This window comes from Prinia subflava, chromosome 15, assembly GCF_021018805.1.
Source record: "Prinia subflava isolate CZ2003 ecotype Zambia chromosome 15, Cam_Psub_1.2, whole genome shotgun sequence".
In the NCBI taxonomy this organism is placed as follows: Eukaryota; Metazoa; Chordata; class Aves; order Passeriformes; family Cisticolidae; genus Prinia; species Prinia subflava.
In genome coordinates this window covers 17323825-17341090 of record NC_086261.1, presented here as the reverse complement: position 1 = coordinate 17341090, position 17266 = coordinate 17323825, and the positions used below count along the sequence as shown (strand labels likewise).

At 53.2% G+C, this 17266-nt stretch overlaps 1 protein-coding gene across 1 annotated transcript; it reads left to right on the top strand.

Annotated features, from left to right (window-relative positions):
• Window positions 1–3442: 3442 nt before the first annotated feature.
• OAZ2 (ornithine decarboxylase antizyme 2) lies at window positions 3443–16072 on the top strand. The gene is given in 6 exon segments (XM_063412606.1): window positions 3443–3591; window positions 6773–6848; window positions 6850–6930; window positions 11492–11667; window positions 13485–13570; window positions 15320–16072. Coding segments are annotated over 6 exon segments (573 nt in total). The 5' UTR covers window positions 3443–3571; the 3' UTR covers window positions 15454–16072.
• The last annotated feature ends 1194 nt before the right edge of the window (window positions 16073–17266 follow it).

Genomic DNA, 17266 nt, shown 5'->3' with positions numbered 1-17266 from the left:
TGACACATCTCTAACAATATTTTTAAATAACATCAGGGTATTAATTAATCTAAATTAATCATCAGGGTATTAATTAACTAAAATCTCCCAATCCTTTCCCCTCTTTGACTGGAAACCTTTGGAAGTGTTTTCCATCAGGCAACACTTTTAAGCGCAGCCAGCCGTGCAGCACTTCTGCAGGTACCAGGAGCTCTGCGCACCCCAATGCTGCCTGCACTCGGCTGCACGGGGGCACACTGCAGTACTGCCTGGGGAACAGACACAGAGCAAGGCTGCATCCCAGGCTGCAATCCCCTCTGCAGCAGGATCTGATCTGCCTCCCTGATCTGAACGGCCGCGTTATCGCAGGGTGGGCAAAAGCCGCTGTGACTGCATGACCGCAGAGCCACTGAGCCGGTGAACTCGCTCCTGGAGCTTCCTCACACACAGGCAGGGCCAGGACTGCGGCCAAGGAAGAGCATGGAGCAAATGTTGGAGGGACAGCCTGTCCTGCAGGAACCCCACTTGCCTCCACGGCCCCGAACATCTGGGCAGTGTCTCTGCTGTCAGCCCTGCACGCATGAGGGCTGTGACTGAGCGATCCCGCCTTGGCCTTGCCTCTCTCCCATCTAGGAGCTTCCATCCTGGCCTCAGGCAGCTCTGAGAGGCCAGAGCCACCTTCCCAGCCCACCAGTGTCACTAGCTCCAGGCACAGAGGGGCTTTGAGTCTCCATTCCCCTAGCTGGGGAAAAACTGATCACTTCTTTCCATAGTTTGTCCGCATGGAAAGTATTTTTAAGAGCTACACGGCCCACATTTAATTACAATAATTAAGGAGATGCTCAATTAGTGCTTGAAAGCTTCTAAAACAGAAAGGTTGCAGATTGCATCTGGTTTGCATCTAGAATTTGGGATAGTCAACCCCAGAACCCAGCGTGACAGAATAAAGCTATTTAGAGGTGTCTGTCCTTCATCGAATTGGCTGTGGCAAAAAGAAACTGTCCAAAAATATGGTGCAACAGCATTTCCCACTGCCAAAATCCTGGGCAGGGCAATAAAACCCAGGGAGAGCAGGAAGGCCCTGAGGCAGAGAGGGAATGGAGTGGAGCAGGACCTTGCAGGGCAGGGAAAGAGAGAGCCGGGAGCATTGCGAGCAGTGTGGTCAAGTGACAGTGACAAGGGAGAGGACAGGCAGGACCTGAGTCCAAGCAAGGTGTTTTTGAGAAGGCTCTGTGAAATACCTGCCTGCCTGGGTGCATGGGAGCTCAGGGGCAACTCCAGCCCTGCCCAGAACATCTCACAGCAGCTCCATGCAGGGAACAGCCTCACATGGCCAAAAATGGCAAATAAAGGACCTGCTGACCTCTGCTGGCACTGGCACCACACAAAAATTCGTGGCCTGGCTGTCATGTGGCAGCTCTGCCACTCCAAAACCGGGGCACAGGGGCCAAACCTCAGGCAGAGCAGGACTGATGAGCCCATTGCTCCCAGCAGGGTTCTTGGTGTTCTCTCCTCTGCCCTCAGGGGACATTGAGGCACGGAGCAAGTGACACGATGGGTGCTCCCAGGGTTTGGCACTGAGACAGGGGCTGTGTCTTGAGGGCGATGCCCCTCTTTGGCCTCCATCCTCAGGCTTGTCAGGACACCTCTCAGTGCACCCAGCACCCTCCCCAAAAGGGGCTCATGGGCACAGACCCTTAAACCAGCAGTGGCAGAGCACTGGAGAGCTGTAAGCTGCACCAGTCACCTTGTGCTCCACACACTCTCGCCTCAGCACAGATGGGGACATGGAGTGACACGCAATAAAAAATAAAAACCCTTCCCAGGGAGATGCAAAAATAATACTATGTACATTCCAGCTTCCCAAACAACAATCGCCTGAGAAGCCAGCACTGTGGGAAAGTCTCAGTTTGCTTTTCCTGGGCATTATAAATAGAATCAGGGCTACAAGCAGGGCTGGAAATGCGAAGGAAGGGGGAAAAGGCCATTTAATGGGCTCTGTTTGAACTTGGGCCCTGGCTGATGTCCAGCTTTCTGCAGAACATCTGGTCCCTTCCTGCCGAGCGAGGGGCAGTGCTGCTGCACTGGGAACCGGGCAGCCCCAGCCCAGGGCAGCCTGTCAGAGCCCAGAGCCCCTGAGCCTACTGGGGCACCACACCTCAGGCTGCTGCATGTGTCACTCAGGCACCTGCACTGTCACTCAGGAGCTGCCCCTGCCATGCCCAGGTGTGAGACCAGGTGTGTCAGTGTGAGATTCTGCAGGACTCCAGCACTGGGGGCTGGCATACACAGGGACTCCAGAGCTTCTCCTCCACAGGGCTGCTCGGTTCCTGACCCCATGTGAAGGCTCAGCACCCACCAAGCTCCCTTGTAGGACTGAAGCCCACAAGTTCTTCAATCTGCCTGGTTCTCCAGGAGCCTCATCTTTGGCTGTGTGGCTTCTTTTCTCTTATGTATACACTGCTCACCAAAAGCCCCTGCAGAACCCTGTCATGGGCAGCTCCCCATTCTGTTATCCACATGTTCATTCTTTACTCCGGCTCCTACTCATCTGGGTTATGAGCTGTTGTATCCCAGGCCACATTTTATGCACCAGCAGCATACTTTCAGCAGGATATAGAATCATCGTGTCAGGGGATGGTTTGGGTTGGAAGGGAGCTTAAATCCCATCTAGTTGCAACCCGTCTGCCATGGGCTGGGACACCTTCCAGTACCCCAGGTTGCTCCAAGCCCTGTCCAACCTGGCCTTGGATACTTCAACAGATGGGGCTGCCACATCTTTTCTGGGTGTCAGGCCCTCACCACCTTCACAAGGAGGAATTTCTTCCCAATCTCTCACCTCTGCACCAGTGGGTTCTTCTATGTGTCTCCACCAGTGCTCAGCCACTCATTCCTCAGCCCTATTCCCCAACCCCTTCTGCCACCACCTCTGCCCCTGGTCCTGCCTGGGCCTTGTCACTGCTCACAGCCCCAGCCACAGGCCTCGGGCCACCTGAGACCTGTCCCACTGAAACATGATAGTTTCACCACGGAGGTGTGGGGGAGAACCGGGAGCCGAGAAGAACGGGGAGCCTGGGGAGAGGACTGGGAACCCGTGAGGAGAACTAGGACCCTGGAGATAAACGGGAGCCCGAGAAGTAGAAGCCTGAAGGAAAAACCGGGACCCTGGAGATAAACGGGAGCCTGAGGGGAAAACTGGGACCCTGAGGAGAAGCAGACCAGGGGGATGCCCGGGACCCTGTGGATAACGAGGAGCCAGCGGAGAACCGGGGCTCTCTCACGCGCGCCCCTCGCCCCCTCACAGACGCACAGGCGCGCGCCCGCGCGGCTCGCTGACGTCACGGGCGAGGGGCGGGGCGAGGCGGGGGCGCGGCCGGGCGCGCGCCTTTGTTTGGGCCGCAGGTTCCCAGGCTGCCCGCGCGCCGCGGGGCGGGGCCTGGCCGGGGGGCGGGGCCGGGCGCGCGGCGCGGGGGGCGTGTCCGCGCTCGGGCCCGCGGGGTCAGTCGGAGCGCGGCGCCGAGCGGAGCGGAGGAGGGGAACAGCCGGGCACCAGCGCCAGCAGCCACCGCAGCCGCACCGGAGCCAGCGCACGATGATAAACACCCAGGACAGGTGTGCAGAGCGCTCCCCGCCCTCCCTCGCTCCTCAGCGCGGCGGCGGTGGCGGCGGCGACGGCGGCGGGTGGGCCCGGGGCGCGGGCGGGCGCTGAGGCGGCGGGGAGGCCGCGGGACGTGGGGAGGCCGCTCCGCCTTTCCCCGGTTAAAATCCCCATCGAGGCGTCGTTTCCCCCTGCAGCAACCCCCCGGGGGTGGGTCTGGGCTCTCCAGGGCCTCAGCACCCTCGCCGCGGCGGGGTCCGAGCGCTCTCTCCCCGCTCCCCCCGCACCTCTCTCGGCCTGCAGGAAGGTGGCTTTTGCAGGCAGCTTGGATACCAGCAGGCACGAACTTGCAGGAGCTGTGTATTCCTCTCATCTGACCGATTTATCTTGTGTGTCTGTTCCTCGTTTAGAGTCCCCAGAGTGTCATTCCCTGCGCCTCTGTCGCCGATAAAAGCCCAGAGGATGCGTATGAGGCAGCCTCGGTTCTTGTCCGTTGCCTGTGTGGGAGATGCTTGAGCTGTGCTGTGTTCATCAGATGGTTATTTACAATTTATTCCTCAAATCGGGCTCCTGGATGTGTGTCTAGCAGCAATAATAGTAATAATTATTATTGTTATCAATCATCAAGTGCAGCTGCATCTCCAGAGCCTGTTCTGGGAAGGGGCAGAAAGGAAAAACCAACAAAACAGTAATTTCTCCAATGTCAGGGGAGCTCTGTGGGTCCTTCCATCCAGTCTAAGTGTTCAAAACAAATAGAACCCCAAAAACACGAGGAAATGTGTCCATTCCAGCCCTGATGTGCTGGTGGTGGTTTCAGCTTGGCTGTGTGTGCCAGGGTTGCCTAGGAGCAGCGGTGATGGGGTTCTGAGGTTCCTGAGGTGCCCTTTGCACTTCCAGGGACAGGGCACGGGGTTGGGATCGCTGGGAGCTTAGTGAGTTAAAATTACACCCGCGGGATGAGAGCCTAACATCGACTTCCAGCTCCCTTTTCGGGCGGGGCACAGACGAGCAGCTTGTGCTGAGGAGTTTCTCCACGGAAAAGTGCTCTAAATGCATCTTAATTTCAACCGAGCTGCAGGAAAGCAGCTTCTCCAAGGAGGACAGACGTCAGAAGGGAGCACAAGCCCAACTTTAAAGCTACAAACAGGCCTCAGGGAGAGCTGCCGTTTGCGCAGGGGTGGATGAAGGGATCAGACGTGTTTAGGTGTTTGCATGAATTTCTTCCCAGCGAGCTGAAGCACAGCTGGAGAAAGCAAAAACCCTTTTAATCTGTGCCCCACACGAACTCTCTTGCCTGAGGTTGCTGCTCTCAGAACCCTAATCCTGGGGGGGATAGTGGTGGCGTGCAGGGACCCTGATTTTGGGGGGAATAGCGGAGGGGTGCAGATTTGGGTCAGAGATGTGCAGGCAGCAGCTGAAGGGGGCTGGTGTTTTGACTTCTGCATGTGCCAGAGGAAGTGAAACCGGGAAGTGTCTTTGGCTGCTTTGCATGAAAACTGCCTCTCTGTTTTAATTTTTTTTTTCCCACAACTCCACTTCATTATCCAGTTTCTCGATGCCTTGGCCACAAGTTGGAAAGAGCTATCAATAGTACATTGTTGGCTGGAGGGTAGAGGGAGGAGGGAAGGGAATAACAAAGCTGCCAACAGCTTTCGGGGGTGGGGACGGCACAAAGTGCTTTGTCATCCTCTCGACATCCACTACTACTGAGCACACACTGGCCCATTGATAGCCCCGGGCACACCAGGGAGCACAGAACACCCTGCTTTGCCCGCAGACATCTCCTGGTGTATTTAAACTGCCTTTTCTCCAAGAAGTGCCTGCTCTAGCACAGGGGAACGCTGCCCAGAGCCCCGTCTAGCAAACCTGGGGGAGGGAATATGTGGAGGAAGAATATTAGGATTTCCCGTAGAAAGATGGTTTTGCTGGTAGGTGGTAAGCAGAGATCCGTGCTGAATTCTGCCTTGTGCATTTCTGGGTTATGTTTTTGGCACTTAGAAATGCCAAATTTTAGTAGCCTGTTTGCAACTGGCACAGGCAAGTTACAAGCCCAGGTTGGATGGGGCGAGCAGGTGTAGTGGAAGGTGTCCTGCCTGTGGCAGGGGTTGGAACTGGATGGGCTTTAAGGTCCCTCCCAGTCCAAACCAGTCTGATTCCATGTTTCTAGGCATCTCAGGTGGTTCTGACAGTGCAGTTCTGTACTTGGTGTTTGGATACTTAAGCCTGTCTGCCTCGTGGAGAGGGATTATTGTGGAAAAACACTGCACTGGGAACAACATCAAGTGAGAAGTTCAGGACAGACAGTGGCTGTCAGAAGAGCTGCACAATTTATCCCCTTTAGTCTCATCCCTCGCTCCGTGCTCATGAAATAAATTGTTTTGGTGGTGCTTCCAGAGCTTTGTGCTGGTGTGTTTTACAATGGGAGCACTGGAGAAGAGCTGTTTTCCCTGTATGGCTTTTGCAGGCTGTGCTAGAGGAACATCGCTGGGCCTCAGCACAGAGCTTTTGTGGTGCTGAGAGAGGAACCAAAGCTCCAGAAGTAAAATAATTTACTTTGATGAGCTTCCTAAAAGCCAGAGCAGGTATTAAAGCCTGTGTCCAAAGTGATTCTGGAAGACTGTGTGTAGGACTTCCAAACAAACTTGGAAGCTGCAAGGGAAATGTGTTTTCTTGCTGTTCAAAGTAGCTATGTGGGGTGAATTTTTAGGGTTGGGGTGGAGGATGCTTGCATGGCACTTCGTGTGTGTGTGAAAATGTTCCCGTGGACATTGTGTAGCCTATTGAAGAACCAACCCTTTCACTCCTCCTGGCTTTGAAAATGTGAAACTTAAACCTTCTCCTCCTGGGCCCTGTTGATCTATTTGTAGATATTTGTCTCTAGAAAATGTGTGCTCATCTGGTCATGTGTTCCCAGCCATCTGCTCCTGGCAGCCTTCCAGGCCTCCCTTATTAGCATGAGGTTGCTCAGCACTCTCTGGGTTCCTGGCTCTAGCCCCTCCTCCATTCCTAACAAAACACGCTGGGCTCTGGTGCCACTGGGCTCTGGTGCCACTGGGGCAGTGGGTGGCTTTGATGTTGACGTCTGGGTGCTGTGGAGGATCAAGGGTGTGAATGATTTGGGTGTTTGAGAAGCTGGAGCCTCTGAAACGTGATCCCTGCTAATGTAACACGGTGTTCTCTCTCTCTTTCTTGCAGTAGTATTCTACCTTTGAGTAACTGTCCCCAGCTGCAGTGCTGCAGGCACATCGTTCCAGGGCCTCTGTGGTGCTCCTGATGCCCCTCACCCACTGTCGAAGATCCCCGGTGGGCGAGGGGGTGGCAGGGATCCTTCTCTTTCAGCTCTGATATATAAGGTGAGAAAGATTGAACACCTCAACGTTGACCTGTACCTGTGTTACAGCTGTGTTCAGTTCCTTTCACAGTCTGATGGGAATAAATGCAAAGAACTCCAAGATAATAAGCGGGAGAACAGGTAATTTTTCAGGCACTGAGCTGCAGACAGGTCTCTCCTGCTTAAATATCACCTGTTTATTAAGAAATGAGAGACCATTGTGCAGCAGATCATTCACTAGCCCATCCCCAGGGGCCTGCTGCAGCTATTGTACACGGAGCCTGCATTATCAAAACGTGAAAGGGCTTCTGAAATGCCTGGCAGAGGGAGGAAGTGAGAAGCAGAAAGGTGAAATGCAGCAAGGGAGGGGGTGGTAAGCTCCTTCCTGCACCCTGGTCCGGAAGGTGAAGCTGTCAGGGCCTGGGAGCTGCCTGAACCGAGGTGCAGGTGGGAGAGGCAGCCCTCCAGCTCCAGACAGGGCTGTTTCTAGAACATGAGCACAGGCAGGAAAGGTTTGTGCCTGCAGCTGTCTCAGTTTATGTCCCTCTTCATTCTGTGGGACCTTTCCTTTCGAATGAGGAGACCTGGCTGCTCCTTCCTGTGGAGTAATTGGCATTTGTGTGACTTGGCTCACATCTCTCTTCTTTCTGGGACAAGGACTGCTCTTCCATGTAGATGAGGCTGACTGAATTTATGCTCACCTTGCAAATCTGGCTGTTGAGCAGGGGTGTTGTCATAGGTGTTAGACCTGATTTTTAATTACCCGTGGGCGGCACACAGACGTTACCGGATGAAAAGATACAAATCCTTTTGGGCCACAGCTCCCAGAGTCTCCTCTTGGATTCCTGACAGAATCACAGACTTTCTGGTTGCTTTCAGAGTTTCCTTTGGTGAGTTTTCAGCACTTTCCTCACCAGCTTCCCTTGCAAAATGTCAACCTCTGAGCCTCCAGTGACAAGGTCCAATCAGTTTAATGCCCGAGGTGAACTGTCACAGATGTTTGGGGGGTACAAACTCCAGAGAAGCAGCACAGTGGGCTTCCTGTGACAGAAAGAAGGTACAAAAAAGCTTCAAGAGGGCTCAGGACAAGTAATGAATCCCCTCTGGGTGGGAAATGGGACCCTGCAGCCAGAACTCCTGCCAACCAGCTTTGCCAAGCCTTGTGTATGCACCAGGCAAGGCCCAGGGACAGAAAATGGGCTCAGCACAGAGGAGGAAATGGAAGAAATCATGATTTGGAAACTTTGGAGTGTTTGATTTCAGTACAGCCCTGAACTTGCACGGATTTTGTCGGTGGTGTGTAGGCAGGGGGGATGTTATCCAGATAGCTGCATCCCAGAAATATGGATGGAATTCCTCCTGGATTTATTGCTTGACAAAACTAGCAGAATCTGTCGTAAAACCAGCCCCTTCTGTAACAAAGAACCATGGAATACTTTGGGTTGGAAAAACCCCCTAAGGTCATTGAGTCCAGCTGTTCCAGAAGCACTGCTCATGTTTACCACTAATCCATATCCCCAAATGCCAAATCCACAGAGCTTTTAAACCCTCCAGTGATGGTGACTCCACTTCTCTGGGCAGCCTCTGCCAGGGCTGGGCAGTCCTTTCAGTGAAAACATTTTCCTTAATATCCAACCTCCTCTGGTGTGGAAATGGTTGAGGTAATTTCCTCTCATCCCACCTTTTGTTTCCTGAGAGCAGAACCTGACTCCCACCTGGCTGCACCCTCCTGTCAAGCAGTTGTAGAGAGCAACAAGGTCCACCATGAACTTTCTTTTCTCCAGGCTGAGCCCCCCAAGGGGGCTCCAGACCCTTCCCCAACTCTGTTCACTTCTCTGGACCTGCTCCAGCCCCTCAATGTCTGTCTTGGACTGAGGGGCCCAGAACTGACCCCAGGATTTGAGGTGTCAGACCTTGGAGTGGTTACAGGGTTCTGTCTGCCCCCTCGGTCACCTGCTCAGTCTGGCAGTGCTGTAGTTACAGCAGCTGAGTTTTTCAGCCAGCAGCCACCAGCGTGACCTGGAAAGGCATCTGGATCCAAAAGCCTAAGTCCTTTTTCCAGCTGTATCAGCTGTTCCAAGGGATGACCTTTCTGAGCACACCTGCCTCTGCTGGCGCGTGCAGCACTCGGATACATCACTGCTGTAAACTGGGACTCCCTGGAAGTGCTGGCTCTTTTGTGTTAAGAGACTTAAAGCTGAGCCCTCCATGCAGGGAGCTTTGCTGGAGCTGGGAGTGCTGGTGTGGGTGCTGCACAGCTGAGGTGTGCCCTGGCTGCCAGACTTGGCAGGAGGCTGCAGGTGTGTGCAGCACATGCCACAGCAGCTGCTTCCACAGCTTTCTCCAGCCAGGCTGGATCAGAACATCCTTCCTTCTGGCCTTGCCAGCACACCAGGCCTCCACCATCCTTCACAGGACATCTGAGGAGCAGAGCAGGACTGGAAAATCTTGTGCTCAATGAATTGGAACCAAGTGGAAGTTGGTCCTTGTGGCTTTGCGTTGCTGAAATGGAGCTGGAGGGCTGGGGAGCCAGGGTTTGGGTAGCTGAGTAAAATTCAGTCTGGTGGCAGGGGGTTTTGTCCACAGGAACATGGCAAGGGGATTTTGTGAGGGTATTTTTCCAGGGTGAACTAAAACCGAGAGCTTGTTATGTAAACAGGATTTTGCTTTGAGCAGCTTCCAAAGAATTTTGGGCTGCTGTTGCTGCTTCACAGGAGCAGCCCACAGAGCCTTTCTCTTCCCCGGCATCTCCCTTTGGATGCCTAGAAACAAAGTGTCAGCTGCCCCAGCCAGGCTGTGTAAACGTAATTCCCACTCAGTGGGGGGAACTGGTTCTGCTAATCCCTGTGGTCGTGCTGCCTTTGGCTCCTGGGCTGTCTCGGGGGGTTTCAGTGGAACAGCCTCACTGGGTTTACAGCACTGGACATAACAAATGGCTCAGAATGCTGTTCCCTTCCTATGGCAGGGCCAGTCTTCCCACTCAAAGGCACACCCATCATGTGTCAATCCCAGCCTGCTTTCCTTACCTTCCTCGCCCAGCTTTAGTTTTGTGAGCATGGGAAAAGCATGATCTGTGAGCTTTTCTGGAGAGAGGGATGTTTTCTGGAACAGAAACACTTTCTGCACTGAAACAACAACTGTAAAGGGTCCTGTAAAGTCACTGCTGAAGGATATGCACATGAGCTCCTTGGATTTGATTTTTTAAGGGCCTCTGTATTCAGCCCTGCCTCTCTCTGCTGGCTGCATTACAGCCACAGCTTGACCTCACTGGAGCAGCTCTCAGTGCCTTTCTTGGTGCACTCAGCCACTCAGACTTCCTTCAAACTCAATGAATAAACTTGTTTCCTACAGGATATTTATTCTAGTGAAGTGTAAACTTGTTTTTCATCTCAGCTTTGTTGGCTTTCAATGAAAGGCAGCGTCCACTCCTCGGCTTTGGAGGCCAAACAACGCCCAATTTGCACATGGTGTTACTTTGTCACCAGTGTGAATGTCCTCAGAAGCTTCTCTGTCATACAGTAGTCAAACCAAGGGGCATCTGCTTTAATTCATGAGGTAACAGGAATTAAAGCACTGGGACAGTGGCTTGAGGAGCCTGTAAGGGCTTGTAAGGAGCTGCTGAATTAATCCCCCTGCTAAAATAAAATATCTCAAGGCTGGACAGCTGCTCCCCCAGTGATGCAGTGGGGTGAGCCCAGCTGCTGAGGAGGGAGGGACACGTGGCTCTCCAGGTGCATTCATGACTATCTGCTTTACCTGTGCCCTTCAAAGCTGTGCAGGTGCCTGTGAATGGGAGGGACAGGGACACACGAACTGTCACCAAGCACAGGGGACAGTTCAGCTTCACTGCAGTAACAGTGTTAACTCAGGGCTCTGCTTCTTTACTGGGGCTCTTTGCACTGAAACATGGAAGTCATTACTGGGCACGCCAAGTGCCTGCAGGAATTGTCTGGAGGAATGGAGCTTTAACCACTGAATTGTTTTCTAGGAACTGCTGAGCTGATCCCAAGTAATCTGCATGCTTGGCATGCTCATGGGGCAGGACTGGGGCAGGGCTTGTGTGTTTGTGGTCTCTGGAGAGAACCTCCTCACAAGCTTCAGATCTGCTCTGGAATTTCCCTGCGCTCTGTGTTTTCCTCCCTTACACCAGGAGGCAAACCACTGGTTATAAAATCTGGGAAAGCAATTTGTGGTCACTCCTGGAACAGAAAGGCTGTGTTGGGATTGGGGAGGCACCAAAACTGGTTGGGCTGCGGCAGCAGAAGCTCTGTGTTGGGTGTTGGGTCTGGTTCTTGGAAGGGCAGTTCATGAAGCACCACCAGATGTGGCTGGAGCCTGGAGTGAGGGAGTGGAGTCTTCTACTCAGAAATTTAATATAAGTCAATATGTAAAACTGCATTCCCTTAAGAGGAAAACATGGCTAGAAATCCCTCTGAGGGCTGAGAACTGTGATGTGTCCCTGAGCCAGCAAAAGGGGAAGGGAAAAGCATAATCCTCAGTAAAACCCCAAGACCATTTCTTTGCATTTGCTTTCTCCAGTTGTTCCCTGGCTGTTCAGGACTTAGCATTTTTCATTTTCCCAGGATGAGAAGATCACTGTTAGCCAAGATGTCCCAGTGCATGAAGGGAAGCCTCACATTGTCCACTTCCAGTACAAGGTCACAGAGGTGAAGACCTCCTCCTGGGATGCAGTGCTCTCCAACCAGAGCCTCTTTGTGGAAATCCCTGATGGATTATTAGCTGATGGAAGCAAAGAAGGGTAAGTTCTGGATCCCAAAGGTGCAGCCATGGCTCCTGGGGGCAGGACTTTGCTTACAGGGGTGATAGTGGATGGACACCCCATCCCTGGAAATGTCCCAGGCCAGGTTGAATGGGACTTGGAGCAATATGGTCTAGTGGAAAGTGTCCCTGCCCGTGGCAGGAGTTGGGGTGAGATGAGTTTTAAGGTCCCTTCCACACCAAACCATCCTGGAATTCCATGCTGTGTGCAAGGAAAATGGGCTGTGCAATGGCAGCTCTGTTTGTGGTCTGTCCACGTTCTGCTCCCTTGCCTGCAGAGTCCCCCACAGGAATATTTTCCCCCAGTGATATTCCAGATGAGTTACCATTTTTTGCGTCTCAACGCTCATGAAAAACAAGCAATAAATGAGCAGAGTGAACCTTTGTATACTTTGGTATGGAAAGCCAACAAGATTTTCTCTGATACTTTATTATTTTTTCATTTTATTTTTCCACTGGCCACTTGGCAAGCCTATCTTGGCAGATTTTGCTGTCTTTCAGGGAAATGAAAACCCTTCCATCCTATTGATGCTCTCCTCGTCAGTAGGTGGATCTGCCCTTGGAGTGCTGCCGCACTGGCGCCGGGCTCTGCCAGGAGCTCTGATTTTTCTCTTGGCAGAATCCGGTCGTGTTTTGTCCAGACAGCTCTGCTATGGGAAGTTTGTGTAAACGCAGCTTCCAGAGCAGCTCCTTCCTGCCAAGTGCTGTGCCAGAGGTCTCTGCTGCAGTGTAGATGTGGCTTTGCTGGATTCCTCTGTGGAGCAGTCAGCTCCTCCTAAATCTCCAAGTAGGCTTCATCCCTCAGTGACACGAGCTAATTAAGGAAAAACCCATCGCTGGGCACCTTCAGGAAGTGGCAGTGTTGTTGCTGTCTCACACTTGTCTCATTTGACTCTTGAGTCCAGATAAATGTTTGTGTGGTTTCTCCAGTTGGCCCATAAATCTGTGGGCTCTCCCTGGAATGGGAGGGGATTTATTTGCCACTGTCATTGTGACTTAAAGTGCAATTTTGTCAGGTTATTTTTAGCTGGGTGAAATATCCGAGAGAGACCAGAGGCCATAATTAAAGTAGTTCATTAACATATTAACAGAACCCTTACAAATTCAATCTCCTGCGCTGCGCTGACAGCTGGTTACTGAGATGTGGAGTGAAGGCCTGTTTGTCACTGCTCTGGCAGCGCCAGCGGTTGTGAGTGACAGCAGCTGATCCGTGTGCCACCCTGGAGGCTCGCAGAGGGGCTACTGCAGCTCCTCTTCCATCAGGAGGTGGCAGAAAGGATCCATGGAAAGGCAGGAGGCGAGGATGCGGGGGCAGCAGCTGTGCCACCCAGCGATGCACTCAGAAAATGGCTTTGCCTGCACACACGTGTTCTCTGGGGATGGTTTGTTCTCCTTTTCTGCCTACCGTGAGCTTGGTTCTGGGCAGTTTTCCTTCCCAAAAAGCACAGAACTCCCAGATCCCCCATGTGCACTGCCAGGGAATGCAGCCTGGCCTGGGAGCAGCTGCGATACTCCGCTTCCTGCCTACGAAGGCTTCAGTCCCAGAGCACCACGGGTGGGGAGCGTGTTTGTGGCTGTGAGGACAGGAACTCATTGGGACTGGGAGCAAGCACAGCTCTTGAATCTGCAGGGCAGGAAGCCCATTGTTTCAGCACCCATTGTTCACTGGAAGGGAGCTGTAAACAATCTTTGTGTCCGAAAACATCCAAACAGTTGATAATTTGATAATGCTCAGAGGCTTCCTCAGGACAGGACTTCCCAGAGCTGATGTCCTTTTGTCTTCCCTCTCCTTGGCAGGTTGTCAGCACTGCTGGAGTTTGCTGAAGAAAAAATGAAAGTCAACTATGTCTTCATCTGCTTCAGAAAAAGCAGAGACGATCGAGGTGAGGGCTGGCCTGTGCTCGGGTTTGCTCCTGACATCCCACACGGTGCTGCTGGAGCTGTAAAGAACCTTGGTCATCCCAGGGCAAGACCCACGGGACCCTCTCAGTGCGGGGATTGTTATGTGCGTAATTCTTATGGGAGTAGTTTTGTGTGGAGGAAATAAGGCACTTTTGGAGGGTAAGGGTGAGAGAGTGTTGTGGTTTCTCCAGCAGATCTGCTGAACAGGGCTTGGAGCAACCTAGTCTGGTGGAAATTGTCCCAGCCCATGGCACTGGGGTGGAGCTCGAGCCTTAAGGTGCCTTCCAGCCCAAACCAATCTGGGATTCCATAGGATTCTATTCATCTGCTTTGCTGCCCTGCCATTAAATACTCTGGTGTGTAAAGCTGCTCCTGAATGATTCAGGGTGATTTTCTCATCCAGTGTCAGTTATTATTCCCCTTTTGGTGAGCAGTGAAGTCTCTGTTTGGCACCAGGCTGCTGTGACATAGAAGGTGAAACCAGGGAGGAGTTACTAGATGGAAATCAAGCACTCAGAGCCTGTTGCCCTGAAATTCATCAGCTTTTTTAAGATCTCCTGGCACTTCTGTCCTTTCCAGGCTTACAGGTAATCCTGGCCCTGGCTGGAGATGCTTATGGCTTTGGGGGCTGCATTAGGATCTAAAGATAGACGTGCTGGGTGAGGGATTACAGCCCAGGCTGGGGGATGTACCAGGCTGGGAACGTGTCACTCTAAATCCCACCAGAGTCAGGCTGAATCCGAGCGAGTAATTCCAACCCCAGTTCTAATTTTACTCTGCAGCTTCATGAGCTGTCCCGGCTGCTCCAAAACGAAGGGCCTTAGTAAAGCTGAGCTGAGCTCAGGGAGATGTCATCATCCCTCATTACCAGGCCAGGAATAATTTCCAAATCAAGTGCTGGCTGTTATGTCACCACCAGCACCGGTTGCGTAGGTGGCCCCTGGGGAGGCTGGGGACAGCCAATGTCAGGGGTTGTTTGTAGGAGTTCTGGAGTGGTTCAGATCCTGGGTCCTTGTCCATGCAGCTGAAATTCAGTGCTGCCACAAAATATCTTCAGGAGCTCCTCTGCGTGGTCACTCAGTGTCCTGGAGCTGATGGCCCGAGGGTGCCATAGGGAGGGGACCCTGCACCAGGTGAGGTCCCAGGTCACAGGGCAGCCATTGCTGCAGTGACACAGGCACGGTGCCACAGAACCGCATCTGTCTGGGCTGGCCCCGCTCTGAATTCCCACATGTAACCCAAAGTGCCTTTCCTGGGGTCCCGCCCCGACCTGTGCAGAGCTGTCTGGAGTTTCCCCTGAGCTCCAGCACCTCCTTGTGGAGACAGCAAATGTGTGCCCTGTCTCGGAGCAGATTCCTCTTTGCTGCCGGCTGTCCTCTCTTGGCGCTCAAGGGGTGCTGGGGCAGGACAAAACCTATGGGATGGCCACATGGGAAAACAGGGATGTGCAGCTGCTGCAGGCAGACGACCAACCACTGCTGTTTCTCACGGGATAGAAGAAACATTACAGGAGAAACACGAGGACAAAGCTGCTCAGCTGCACAGCTAAAATCCCTTCACACTTGGGAGCAGCTGCAATGAGCACAGGAGGAGGCAAAAACCCCTGCTGGAGAGGGCTGTGCTTCTCTGCATAGGAAGCTCTGGATTCACTCACAGAGGGCGTCCCATGGCTCAAGGGAGAGGTAAAGAGGATTATTCCTGCTGGTAACAGATCTCCTTCTCTTTGGCAGCTCCACTCCTGAAGACATTCAGCTTCCTGGGCTTTGAGATCGTGCGGCCCGGCCACCCCGCTGTCCCGTCACGGCCGGATGTGATGTTCATGGTGTATCCCCTGGATCAGAGCTCTTCCTCCGATGAAGAATAGCTGCACAGGGAACTCCAGCGGGACCCTAACGTGCTGTGCAGGGGAGAGAGGACCACCTCCTGTCCTGAGGAGAGGGAAGCAGAGCTTCTGTTGGACTGCAAGCGCATTTCTCATTGTTAGATTGGGCTGTGTATCCCCAGAGTTGACTCTCATTGAAACATGTTGCCTAGAGAACTATCTACCACACATGTAATCATCACTAGGAAAAGGAAGATGTTTATGGACTGGCATAGGAGCTCTTCCCATGCAGCTGCATGGTGTGGGAGCCCCGGGGTCGGTACCACCTTCGGGACTCCTCCGACCCCCCTTGGAGCCTCCTGCCCGCCCGGCCTGGGCTCAGCTGGGACACGACCCATTCATTTCCCACTCAAGACCTTAGAAACAGCCTGGCTTGCGGTGGGGAACGTGCAGGAGACGCTCAAGTTTATCCTTTAACACTACATTAAACCCCCCATGCATCTCCACTCCAACGCTGGTTTAACTGGTCTAACCTTTTATTTTCCCCCTTTTTTTTTTTGAAACTTCTTGCTCTTCCAGCTTTTGTTTTACGCAGTCTTAACCCTGTTCCATGTTCCCACTACACTATCATGGCATTGAATAAAAGGGGCATTCAGATGAACTTCACACACCTGGGGCTGCTTATTTGGGAGGAGCAGTCTCCTGACCAGCACCGTGATTGTTAAGACAGTCCAAAGAGCCAAGACAATCTCCTGCCTTTACCCTCTGCTCCAGGATGGGTCTGGAGCAACCCCAAGCCCCCACATCTGCTCCTGCTCACCTTCCCACAGGGATAACTCAAGGCTTGAGATGCCACCAAGGGGTGTATCCAAACCCAAAGGGTTGTGTAGGGGCAGGTGCTGGGATGCTCTCCCCATCCAGGGGCTTTTCCAGGAAGGGGCCCTGGTGCTGGCTACTGCCAGGTCATGGCTCAGCCCAGCCCTGTCCCTGTCCTGTGGCCCTGTGTCGTGGCTGGCTCTGCCTCACAGGCCCCACGGAATGGGGATGTGCCCCAGGGCCGTGCCCTCAGCTCTTCCTGGCCTGGCTCCTGGGATTGTTCCTGTTGTGCTCTTGCCCTTCGATGGATGATTCTGCTGGAAGCTGGACCTGAGTCATTCCCTATCCACCATGGTGAGTGTTTGGTTTGGGAGAGGTGGGGCTGGGATATGAATGTGTGTGAATAAACCATCATAAATTTGGGGTTCTTGCCCTCCTTCACCTCCATGAAACCAAGAGGGAAAGGAGCTCTGCTCCCTCCAGCAGGGCATTAGACCTTCTATCAGTTTAAAATCCAATGGGCTGTCCTGCAAGAGGAGCCCTGGAGAATGAGTGTTCCCTGGCTAAAACTGCCGAGTGCTGCTTCTGGCTTGAGAAGGGTTAGCTGCAGTTTTATCCCTTCTTGGAGCTGCCCCAACTCTGGCCCCAGACTGGCAGGTGCCCCCTGCGTGTCCCTGCATGTGCCAGTGGCCGGCTGCCACCCTACGGTGCCCCAGCGGGCACACCCCAGCTGCTGGGATGGGAACAACTTTGCTCCTTACTGTTAAAATTGACAGGTAAGGTGTGTGTGGGATTCTGGTCACAGCAGCTGCAGTGAGGGTGATCTGAGCCTCACAAGGCTGTGCCACTGCACGTGCTTCTCCAACAGTTTCAAATCCTCTCCTGCCCTGCCTCAAGTAAAGGAGGGCAAGTGCAGATTTCTCAGATCACCACCTTCCAAAACACCCTCTGGAGAATCTGCAAAGTGCCCCTGATGTCCCTGGGTGCTGCCTCCCACATGGATCACCTCCATGGCAAAGCTGGAGAAGCCAAACCCTGC